The sequence below is a fragment of the Labeo rohita genome, chromosome 6 (assembly GCF_022985175.1).
Source record: "Labeo rohita strain BAU-BD-2019 chromosome 6, IGBB_LRoh.1.0, whole genome shotgun sequence".
NCBI lineage: Eukaryota > Metazoa > Chordata > Actinopteri > Cypriniformes > Cyprinidae > Labeo > Labeo rohita.
Genome location: NC_066874.1, coordinates 14,295,264 through 14,307,568, shown reverse-complemented (window position 1 = coordinate 14,307,568; position 12,305 = coordinate 14,295,264). Strand labels below are relative to the sequence as shown.

General features: G+C 34.0%; 1 protein-coding gene across 4 annotated transcripts in view; it reads left to right on the top strand.

The window, feature by feature from the left end:
- The window catches only part of septin9b (septin 9b), a 78,044-nt gene extending 65,939 nt beyond the window's left edge, over nucleotides 1-12,105 (top strand). For all 4 annotated transcript variants that reach the window (XM_051112113.1, XM_051112114.1, XM_051112115.1 and 1 more), the window contains 5 exons: nucleotides 3,483-3,600; nucleotides 7,126-7,221; nucleotides 7,414-7,510; nucleotides 9,872-9,923; nucleotides 10,033-12,105. In XM_051112113.1, the coding sequence (XP_050968070.1) occupies nucleotides 3,483-3,600; nucleotides 7,126-7,221; nucleotides 7,414-7,510; nucleotides 9,872-9,923; nucleotides 10,033-10,189 (520 nt within the window). In that variant the 3' untranslated portion in view covers nucleotides 10,190-12,105. The remainder of the gene's footprint in view (nucleotides 1-3,482; nucleotides 3,601-7,125; nucleotides 7,222-7,413; nucleotides 7,511-9,871; nucleotides 9,924-10,032) is intronic.
- The last annotated feature ends 200 nt before the right edge of the window (nucleotides 12,106-12,305 follow it).

The following is a 12,305-nucleotide window of genomic DNA, read 5'->3' as shown; positions in this document are numbered from 1 at the left end:
ACATAATTTATGAGTTTAGAAAACGCATGTTATGTTTGATGAAAAGTCAAAAAAAAAAAAAGTTCAAAACTCTAATTTTTATAGTTTCTTACTTGAAGCTGAAGTTTTTTGAGTTTTCTCAGCTTCTGATTTTATAGCTTAGACTGCATTTATTGTGATCTGCTTTGGATGATTCAATCCAAGAGGTATAAAACGTTTTAGAAACTGCATTGGTAGTATAAAATACTAATCCATTTTAATGCAACCTGGACAACACTGATTGGCCACCTGTTAAGCTAACTATATTTAGGGAAAATGGTAAACACAGCTAACTAACTAATTAACTAAATAAATAAATAAAACTCATAGTAATTAATATACAGTAGTCAACATTTGAAGTGGATCAAAAAAGTTCATCAAAGTTGTCCTAAGACAAGAATAGGTGTCGTTTTGGTTTTAGGACAACTTTGATGAAAGGTTTTAATCCACTTCAAATGCTGACTACTGTAGTTAGTCACGGAATTGGAGTCCGTTGCTTCACAATCCGATCAGAATTGGCCATTGTTTGTGTGCGCATGTGTGTGTGTAATGAGGCCAGGGGGAAATTATATTGTGTGGTCCTGTAAGTGGTTTTGTTTGCTTTCTCATTTTCTAGCTATATGTGTGTGTGTGTAGTGTCTGCACAGGAGAGCGAAAAGTTGGGGGGTGGGCAGGGTTAAGTTTTTTTAAAGAGGGTATTTCCTCCACAAGTGTGTGTTGGTGTATGTGCACTGTTATTAGACACTGTCTCGCAGCTGCTGCATGCTTGTAAGATATCTGAACAGCTGCTTGTCTCACCACATGTCACATAACATGAGCTGCACACAGACTGTAGTTCCTCCATTTGAAATTTTATCTCGGAAACAGCCCCATTCAACTCAAGAGCATAGGCGGAAATATGGGTGGAGCCAAAGGGGCAGTGGGCCCATTGGTGATGGTAAGCCGTTAGTGGAATGATTTTACTCTTTTGCAAATTTAAAGTGATAGTTCACCCAAAAATGAAGATTCTGTCATTTACATTTACCCTCAAGTTTGTTCCAACTCTGTACAAGTCTCTCTTTCTTCTGTTAAACACAAAGAAAGATATTTTGTGTAATGTTAGTAACCGAACATTTGACTTCCATAGTATGGAAAGAATGCTATGGAAGTCAGTGGGGACCAGCAGCTGTTTGGTTACCTATATTCTTACCTATATTCCTATATAGGTAAGGATATTTGGTTACTTATATTCCTATATCAAAATATCTTCTTTTTTTGTTCAACAGAAGAAAGAAATTCTTACAGGTTTGGAACAAGATGGAGGTGAGTAAACTATGACAACATTTAAATTTTTGGGTGAACTATCCCTTTAAGACTGTTCTGACAGTGGAACTCACTAGCGTGCGCATTGCAAAAATGTTAAGAAATAGTCCAGTTCTTACTTGTACAGTTTCCAAATGCAAACTCATGGCAGCAATTCTTACAAAACCTTTTTTGCAGAATGCTAATGTACATATAGCTGTGCAGTTTTTTTTCAGTTGGATACAGTACCATCATTTGACAATGAGGAAGTTCTATGTTTAAAAAAAAAAATCCCAGAATGTTAAGTATCAGCAGGATGGTCTAGCATGTAATATTAGATGTATTAATTTAGATGTATTTACAAGTTTCAAGACCACAATACCAGTGTCAGCATTTGGCTCTTTACTTTTAAACCATCATGTTTTCAGAAAGGAGAAACAAACTAAAAACCCTTTAGTTTTTGATTCCAGATTTCAGCACTGGCAGCAAATTTGCCATGAGGTCATCCATGCATCTCCATGTGGTTTTGTGGGAAACAGGAAGTAAAACAAGAAGTGTCCACCACAAATGATGACTCCTTCCTCTCTTAAAGAATTTTGAGACCAACAGATGGGGGTATATCAAGTTGGCTTTTCCCATGCCAGGGCTTGTGCAAGTCATGTGCATCTGATGATGTGTTAAGTTTCCTTTCAAATATACATGAGTAGCTAAAGTAAAGCAAAGTAAAATTGAGAAATTTGAATTGGAATAATAAAAAGGTGATTTTAATTCACATTTTGTTGGCTCTCAAAATAGGTAAAAAAAAAAAACAACAAAACAATTTTATTTGAGCATTATGGGAAATACAATTCTATCAAATAAATATGTAACATATAATACAAATGCATATGTATTTATACATGTAATATTTATATTACAAATAAAACAAAATGTACAATTCTGAAAATTCATTTCTGTATGCCACACAGATGCAGCCTCTAATAATAATTCAAATGTTGCACACTAGATGCATTTCCCTATGCATATTCAAATGTGTTTCAGTTTTGTGGGCTTTCACTATCTATATTATAATGCACTATATTGTGTCACTGTGTAGGTAACCGTTATATATTCAAAGAGACATGTAATCATCAATGTTTGTAATTCCTCGCAGGGCTCGTTGTGTATGCACGTGTATATTTTGCATGTTTTAGCACTAGGCAGAATATTCATTGCCCTGTAGCTTTACAGTCCTCACCATGTGACAGTTTTGTAAGCACAGATTGTGACATTGTTTTGTCCTGGGGACTAAGAGTCTCTGTGCATGTTCATTCCAGTTTGTTAAAAAGGCAAAATGCAGTTTGTCATGCAAGTTGAGTGAACCCGATGTCTGGCCATTAAAGATGTCAGTGTTGCTTGTTTGTGCCTTGTGGTTGTGGATGCAGTACACACTCCAAATAAACACTCCACCCAGCAGACTTAAATACACATGCAGGCTAGTTGTGTGATGCAAAGTCACAAGCACTGAAGAAAGTTCAACATGTCCTTAAGGGTATTGTTCACCCAAAAATGTACAGTGCATTTAATTATAATTTGCTTATCCCATGTTGTTCCAAAATCATATGATTTTCTTTTCACGACAGACCAAAACATTTTTTTTCATGCTCTCTGTTTAAATCTCCTTATGAGATCCACATAAGAAAAATAAAGCCCTATATATTTGAAGAGTTGAGATGCAAAAGCCTCTGAATCCATCTGATGTATTTCTTTAAAATTAGCATTTCTTTCTGGCTAATTTGTATAGGTTTCTATGTAAGTACTGGTACTTCTGATTGGGCTGAGGCTGGAATTTAGCGAGTTTGAAGTAAAACTATTTGATGGACGTATGACTCAGTATCATTATCTCATTTTTGACCGAGATGGCTTTTAGCTGGTTTTGCATCTGAACTCTTCACTGGTTCCTTTTATTAACACTTTAATTTTTGTAATAAAAAATATTATTGTTCATATTGTTCATAATTCAACTACTTGATTATTTGTGCTGCACTTTACAGTATTAGAGTGTGATACTAAAGATTGAAGCAGCTGTTACACTGTATTGTTTTGAACTTCACTGAATAGAGACCATCTATCTAACACTTTTCTTGATGATTTTTAATTCATCTACTTTGGGTCTGAATACTTTGCTGTCTTCTCTGTTTTAGTTTGCGGCCAATTGACATTGAGTTTATGAGACATCTAAGTAAAGTGGTGAACATCGTTCCTGTTATTGCCAAGGCAGACACACTTACCCTGGAGGAGAGGGACTTCTTCAAACAGAAGGTGAGCAATTAATCTTTTAGCTTGGAGATGATAGGGTTTAATAGTCAACTAACTATAAGTCAACCAGAAGAGGCTTGGTCATCCAAAATTGCAGTAGTTGCTTAGTCACAGAAAAAAAAAATTCCACAGGCGAGGTCACGCAGTCTGTGGCGGACAGACTGTTAATGGCTAGTCTATGGTAATACAGCAGTACATCGGGCAGGACATCCAAATTTGAAGTCGGTGACCTCATCATTCACCGACTTCAAATATAGCTATATATAATATAATATATATATATATATATATATATATATATATATGAAATATGTAAGTATTAGCAACTTTACATGGTCGCTCAATTAAAAGTTAACCTAGGAAAATGTGCTCTTTTGTGGAGTGTGGAAGCTGAATAGTGGCTCACAGCAAGACAGATGGAGGCGCCACTGCAGTCACTTGCTCTTAAAATAATCTGTCATTTTTGGTAAAACAGATAAGAGTAATACATCTTTTGAATATGTAAAGACTCTACATTTATTTGTGTGCCCTCACAATAACAAAACATTTCGCATTTGTAAAATAATAAAGGCAAACAGGATGCGCTTTCTGCCAATCTCGGTCTCTCTGAACTTGAGCGTGAAACTTCGAAACTGTGTGTATACTTGCCTTACAGATATGAAAACATATCTATAGAGAGTGAAATGTCTACTTTCAAATGAACCAATTCAAATGGAAAACAAATATTCTCAGATTTTTAATCCATATGAAACATGCAGGCAGGTGTGTCCACTGCAGAGATGACGAGTCAGTGTGGTCGTCTTCAGCTGAAAGCAAAAAAGCACTAATGTATCAATACATTATTAAAATATTAATACAGCCTCCTTACTGTTTTTCCCTGACACATTCTTAATCATTATTTCTGCCGGTGTGCTGTGCCAAGCTTTATGCATGTGCTTTAGCGCTTATTAGGCTACTGGTATGTAGGCAATTAAAGGCTCATTATAATTTATATAAATGGTGTATTAATAAATGTGTGATTAGTCGACTAATGTCTAAAATGAACGACTATTAGTCGACCAGAAAAATCTTTAGTCGAGGGCAGCCCTAATGGATAATAAATCTCTTCCAACCGTATGATGAGAGCTTTTATTAGATCGTTTCGATTCCTCACCTTGTAAGATTTTGGATCTTGAGATCTTGAGATGTCTGTATCAGTCACCAAGGTCACAAAAGAATTTATTTGCGAGCATCAGGCGTGTTTTCCATTAACTAAAAGACATTTTTCTTCTCTCATCCAGAGGCTACACCAGTTGAACAATGATAGAATTTTTCAAGCATTTAACCTCAATACAAACTGCCATCACACAATGTCTGTGAGAATCTCTTTGTGTATATATCTGTGGGAATCGCCTTCCCGATGGTGTGAATTGGTGCAAAACTGCTCCCTTCTGGGCATTTCTCATGGCATTTCATAAATTTCTGCATAATAGTAATAGACTAAACCGTAGACATGTGCTTATATTGTATTTGATACAATACTCTTCTATTCCTAGCTGTTGATAGGTTGCTAGTGTTCTAGTATTTTGAAATACATGATATAGTAAAGGTTCAGTCACATTTACCATTGTTCTGCAAATTTTTGTAGGTGAAATCTTGTCATTTCAATAGAAATCTATGCATTTGGGAATTTTGTCTGAAGACTAAAAATTTCCCTGCACAGATTTTGCAACAGATTTTGCAACAAGATTTCATAACAAGTTGGTCATGTGGATAAACTGTGTTGACCAACAGAAAACTGCTTAGTTTAAAAGTAACTTTTGTGTGAGCTGTGCTTCATGCATTAGTTTTGAAAGTAATTTCTATAACCACCCAGAATTTGTAGAATCGATGTGGGAAAATATCTTTAATCCTGCTTGGACATTCTTTATTATGTAGGAAAAGCCCTGGATCTGGTTGAGTAATTTTGTGTTGAATCTTTTTTTGGGTTCAGGGGCTGGTGAAGCACTTTGTGTTTTATTTGACCTCAACTTAAGTTGTAACTTGGCAGAACTTCACAGGCTGGTAGAGGCAGTTCACAGGATAGATCCAGCAGTGGCCAGCTGGAGTTGGTACAATATGTGGAGGTTTGCCATAAAAGCAGCACGAACATGTGAACCAGTGACTTACCCTTTAATGTACAGTAATAACAGGCTGTCCAGCAGTGAGAAGAGATGCTAATTTCCAAGTAATTAACTACTGATTGAAGTGATTCAGCTCAATGAATAATTTGTATTATTATTTCATGTTTTTATTCAATGAACATGTTTGGTTTATGCTCTCGTAGTGGGTGAAGGCAACTTTATCCCTGTCTTACTTCACCTCGCTTAACATCTATTGATTTTGCCTGTCTAAAAGCTGCCAGAGGAAACTCAGTGGGTGTCCAAGCTACCGTTCCCTCCTAACATTTGCTTCACCTGCCAAACAGAACAAACCCCAGGCTCTAGAAGCTCTTCAGGCTTGTACACAACTGTTATGTTTGGCTGTGTGGTCAGCGAGCAATCCTTAGATCCTTTTCCTCCACCTCATACAGCCTTTGACCTGACAGGAGAGTAGGGTGACACTATTTTCAGCCTTGAGAACATTGATGTGGACTTGCTGAATTTATCTGGTTTATTTGCTTTGATGTCCACCACAGGACGTCACGCACATGGAAGCAGATAATCAAAACAAACACCGGCTCAGAGTGCATTCTGTGAAGAGTGTAGTTTTGATTCGTCATCATTCATTAAAGCCTCCTGCTGGCTAAAAGCTTTCTCGCTTTATTCTTTTCATTATGTTTTCAATGGCTAGTTTAAATCTTCACTGCCAGAGGTCTGAAGTCATATGGGTTACGATTATTCAATCTGACATCTGAAAAGCATGGTGACCCTTAATGTACAGTGTGGAATGTGCCATTAAAGGAAAAGTCTACCCAAAAATTAAATAAATCATCCTTCTACTCACCAAACTTACTTGTAGTCCAAACTTATGACTTGCGTTCTCTGGTGGAACAGAAAAGGAAAAGTTCTGAAGAATGGATTGGGTGCACATTTGCATATACTAAAATTAAACTGGGATCCAGTTTGTTGAGTTGCAAATTGACTAAAAACAAACAATGTCTGCTCATAATTATTTTATGAAAAGGGTCTGAATGGTTTGTTCACCAGTGGGACTAATTCAGTTATCAAATTCACTTTGTGAAAAAAATTTGATATTTTCATCTGTACATAACACAAAATTACTGTATAGCTTCTGATTACTTGCAATATGAATTGAATGGACCATTTCTGAGTTGCTTTTGCACCGTTTTAAGGTTGATAGCTCCAGTCCTCATTAACTGCATGGAAAATGGCAACCAGTACATTCTTTAAAATTTATTCTGTGTTTAATAGAAGTCAGTCATGTAGGTTAGTAACAACATTATTTTTTTAAATGACTTAATGTTCTGTGGACACACTCTCATGCATGTCTTCCAAAGATGAATGAGGAACTGAACCCTGTTTCTTGGATTCTTTCTGGCTTGTGCAGATAAGAGAGGACTTGCGAGCCAATGAAATCGACATCTATCCTCAAAAGGAGTTTGATGAGGATGCAGAGGACAGAATGATTAATGAGAAGATCAGGGTATGTCTACTTGTCATTTTTATGTCTGCAACTCAATCACTCCTACTGCAGTACGTGTTAAAAAGAGCTTGTTCATGACTTACAGTTCATGAAGTGAGCTTTTGTTTTTTGTTTCTGCCTGAATGCACAGTATATTATAATTCCAAGTGTTGTTTTTGTATATTGAAGGTTTTCATGTAATCTCTGTTTTAGGAGATGATCCCATTTGCTGTGGTGGGAAGCGATCAAGAATATCAGGTCAACGGAAAAAGACTTCTGGGCAGAAAAACAAGATGGGGGACAGTAGAAGGTAGTGCACACACAAACATTCAGCCTCTCTTACAACAGTCTTCTTCAATCTTATTTTTTTCTTGCCCAAAATCACATCTGCACATCCTTTCTGGCAGTGAGCTTTGTTGTAAAAACATTTGGTTGTGTGTAAGGAATTTTATATACTTCTGACCACATCATCCTACATTGCTTTGATTGTTTTACTGTATTTGAACAGATTTAAACAGCTGAGTCAAATATTTAAAAGAGCCACAACACATCTATTAGACACCATGGAGTTAACACATTATTAACTGAATATGTTTTAATACAGTTGTTTTTTTAATGTCACATTTTTTTTTCAAATGGAAATACAGTGGCAGTCAAAAGTTTTTGAACAGTAAGATTTAGATAAAGATTAAGATAAAGTTTTTTTAAAGAAGTCTCTTCTGCTCATCAAGCCTGCATTTATTTGATCCGAAATACAGCAAAAGCAATAATATTGTGAAATATTTTTACTATTTAAAACAACTGCTTTCTATTTAAATATATATTAAAATGTATTTTATTCCAGTGATCAAAGCTAAATTTCAGCATCATTACTCCAGTCTTCAGTGTCACATGATCCTTCAGAAATCATTTTAATATGCTGATTTGCTGTTCGAGAAACTATTATTATTATTATTATTATTATTATTGTTAATATTTAAAACAGTTGAATACATTTTTTTCAGGATTCTTTGATGAATAGATCCAACTATCAGCATTTATCTGAAATAAAAAGATTTTTAAATTATAGAAATGAATACTTTTATTTAGCAAGGATGCTTTAATTTGATCAAAAGTGATGATAAAAACATTTATATGATAAATGATGATTTATATGATACAAAAGATTTCTATTTTATGAATGCTGTTCTTCTGAACTTTCTATTTATCAAAGAAACCTGAATAATAATAATAATAATAATAATAATAATAATAATAATAATACATGTTTTTTAAGCAGAAAAACAAAATGTTAAAATGATTTCTTAAGGACCATGTGACTGGAGTAATGACGCTAAAAATTCAGCTTTGAAATCCCAGGAATAAATTATATTTTAAAATATATTCAAATAGAAAAGTTATTTTAAATAGTAAAATATTTCAGAATGTTACTGTTTTTGCTATCATTTTGATCAAATAAAAGCAGGCTTGGTGAGCAGAAGAGACTTCTTTAAAAAACATTTTAAAAAATCTTACTGTCACCTATCATAGACCATCAGAAAATAAATATAAATATAATTATAGTAAATTTGCTTTTTGATATTGCATTTTAATGCAGTTTTAGAAATATAAATTGTCTTGTTCAAAATTAAAAAGGTGTTTGTTTTATAGCTTCTTTAATCTTGGCATTTGTTTGTGTCTTGAGACATGAGACATGACATGAGAAAAACAGGATGGAAGTAACTGCTAAACTTACAGCCCTAAAACACAAATTTACATTTCTATGTGGTGTTTGTGTCTACGGTATGGGAACTGGTTCTCATTCTTGCTGCCAAGAGCAAATCAAGTTCCTGTTCCTGATTCACCCAGCAGGAATAGAGAGCATAAGGAATAAATCACTATACCAATGAGAATTCAAACTATTCCTTCTCATAGAAAGTCTGGCCAGTATTAATAAGAAAAGCTCAAGCTTGCATGGACAGGAGGGATGTTAAAGTTTGGTTGAAAATAGAATCAGTCTAGCATTCATCTGTAAGGAATGGTGGCAGTGTAAGTGCAATCTTATTATTAGCATGCTTTTGTGTGTGTTATATACAAAAGTTAAGTGCCATTCACACTGACTGGGATTTTCTGTGACCGGAGGTTATTGATTTGCAGTGAGCAGTCAAATAAAGCAGACAAAGACTGTTAGCAATGCAAGGTGAAAGTTTTCCTTGCGAATTCCTGGAAATTCAATGCAATTACCAATGGGAGTACAGATTTGCTAATTTTTAGCTTTACATGTTAGTGTTTAACTGATCAACATAAAATAATTTTTAATAATTTACCATTCTCAAATGCAACAAGTTTAAATTAGATTTAATTTCCATTGCTTGTGCTCACTCTCCCAGTGGTCTGTTTTAAATGTGATGTTACTTTAAGAATTTTGCTGCGCAAATACTGTGTTGTCTGTGTTACAGCACTGCCATCTAGTGTCAATAAAATGTTACCACACCAAGCACAAAAGCAAATTATACCAACATACAGTGACAGACTTTTTATAGTCTTTTTAAACAATAATGTTATATGATAAAGTAGTATGTTTTTTGTTTGTTTGTTTGTTTATTTATTTATTTATATATCTATTTTTTTCATGACTGAACTACTTTCTAAAACCACATTATCATCTTTTTTTTTTTATTATTTTTTGCAGTTGAGAACACCGCACACTGCGAGTTTGCCTACTTGCGGGACCTGCTAATCAGGTATTCAACAATTCAACAATTATGTTTTTTTGTAGAGTGTTTGTATAAACAAAACTACAGTTCATTTGTCACTAAATATATTTCAATATGTGTTCTCTCTGTTTTCTAGAACTCATATGCAGAACATCAAAGATATCACAAGCAGCATCCATTATGAGATGTACCGCGTACGCAGACTCAATGAGAATAACACGCATCCAAACGGGCAGTCAGCAATCAACGCCAATGGCGTACTTGAGCATGAAGTCCTCTCCCATGAGATGTAGACCATTCATTCATCCATCCATCCATCAATCAGTCCACCCATCTATCTTTTTTGTCCTTTAATCCTTTAATTTTCAACAACCTCTTCCTCAGTTCATTCTGCCTTCATCATTTTGCCTGGCTGTCTCTGTTGACTGTTGTTTTATAACACCAAAAATATTTCCTATCTGTTGAATATGAATCTTCATGCGTGTAGCAAAATGTGATGTTCTGTAATGAGAGTTTTATTAAAGATGTGTTACTATGTTTTTTCAGTGTTCTCATTTATATTAACAGCTCAGAACTCAGAAAAAAATGACATCTGTCAGAAGTTCAACATACCATAATGCTTGAAGCTCTCTATCATAACAAATAAGTGGTTAAATTGCAATTTGAACAAAATCATACTTTATGGCTTTATGGCTATTGAATATAAAACAAGGGTCTCTAGAGCATAAAACCACAAATAAATGACCTTTTTCACTATTTAAAAATATAAAGGAACAAAGAAAAGTGGAAAAAAATCTATGGTTTATTACAGAACTTCTGACTGTGCAGTCACTCACTTTCAGGCAAGAGTTTTGATCCTGATTAAAGCGTTGTATGAATAACATTTTAGCTGAGTATAAACATAATGCAGTTTTAGTATCCCCCTTGTTGTAGTGACTCTACCCTGTGTGGTATCTTTACCGATCTATAAAATTCTCATGTGCTTTGTGCTATGTTTGCATTTTTTTTTTAAACATTGTTCATTTATTTTTTCATTGTAATTATTGTTGTGCTTTTTAATTGTAAAGGCCTTGTCATACTTATGTGAAATTAAATGTTCTTTTTGTTTTAAAAAAACATTTTTGGATTTGTAAAGGGTTATGTATTTATATACAGCATTGTGTTACCCGAATGTTACAGTGTGGCTTTTGTAGGTCAAATGTTTAGAATTCCAGAATAGCACCACAGTGACCCAAAGCACCTGTACTTACCTTTTTTTTTTTTTTTTTTTTCAGTTATCAGTATTCAGTAAAGCAAGTCCTGAGCCATTCTGTTCTCTATATTCTATAATATACATGTGACCATGATTTGTTGATAGATGTATTTCATGTTGTCAGTGAAAACCATACAGTTACCCCTAAACATTTTTGGACACTTAAGGCACATTTAAAAGTGCATTGATGTCTTTACATTATTTACAGTAGCAAAATATCAAAACAAGTTGCATTTCAACATATTCATTTATTAAGTGTTTTTTTTTTTTTTTTCCTCATTTCAAAATAGGTGATAGAACATTTTTGATAATTCATACATTTTGTTCTGTGACAAGTGTCCAAAATTGTAAAAATATTTTCTGGGCTAATATTTGAATAATATGGGAGAAGATGAATAATATATGCCAGCTGTTTTTAATATATGAGACATATGCTAACCATTTTTCTATTGAAGGAAAAATTCTGACCATGTGGACAACATTTATATACTTACTTAGTTGTTACTTATATTTCCATTTTAAAAGATTGTTTTTTTTTTGTTTTTTGTTTTTTGTTTTTTGTTTTGTTTTTTTTTAAGCAAAAGTTAATGCATACTGCTTAAAAATGGGGACAGTTTAGATTCTTGCCTCAGGTTCCTAAGTCCCACCCACTGCTGCCTAATTATTTGCATAACATTTGAAAAATGACATGGTTGTCTCTGTCCTGGGTGTCAGAAAATTATTGGTGTCAGTCATGCTATTTTGTAGCCATAATGAATGGAAACCACATATCCTAGTCTCTTATAATGTTCTATTCAACCCATATTGAGCAATGTTATGCCCCGAATGGCCAGAAATATTCTATACATTAAAACAGATTATTTTATGAATATTGTACACCCACTGTATTTTGTTGTAGTATAAGGTAAGATTTATCTTACTATTGTAGATTTGGAAAAAATAAAGATTGCTATTTTTTATTGTCGTCTAATTTTGAGTCTGCTTATTTCTTAGTCTTAGCAAAGAATTGTTTCAAATAAGGAATATATTTTCAAGCACTTCATGTTGTAGGAAAAAATGCATTACATATAGCTAAATTATAGCTAAATTAAGAGACTGCTGAGCTTGTGATTTGTTCTGCATATCATCACAAGCTGATGTAAGTTTATGAATCAGAA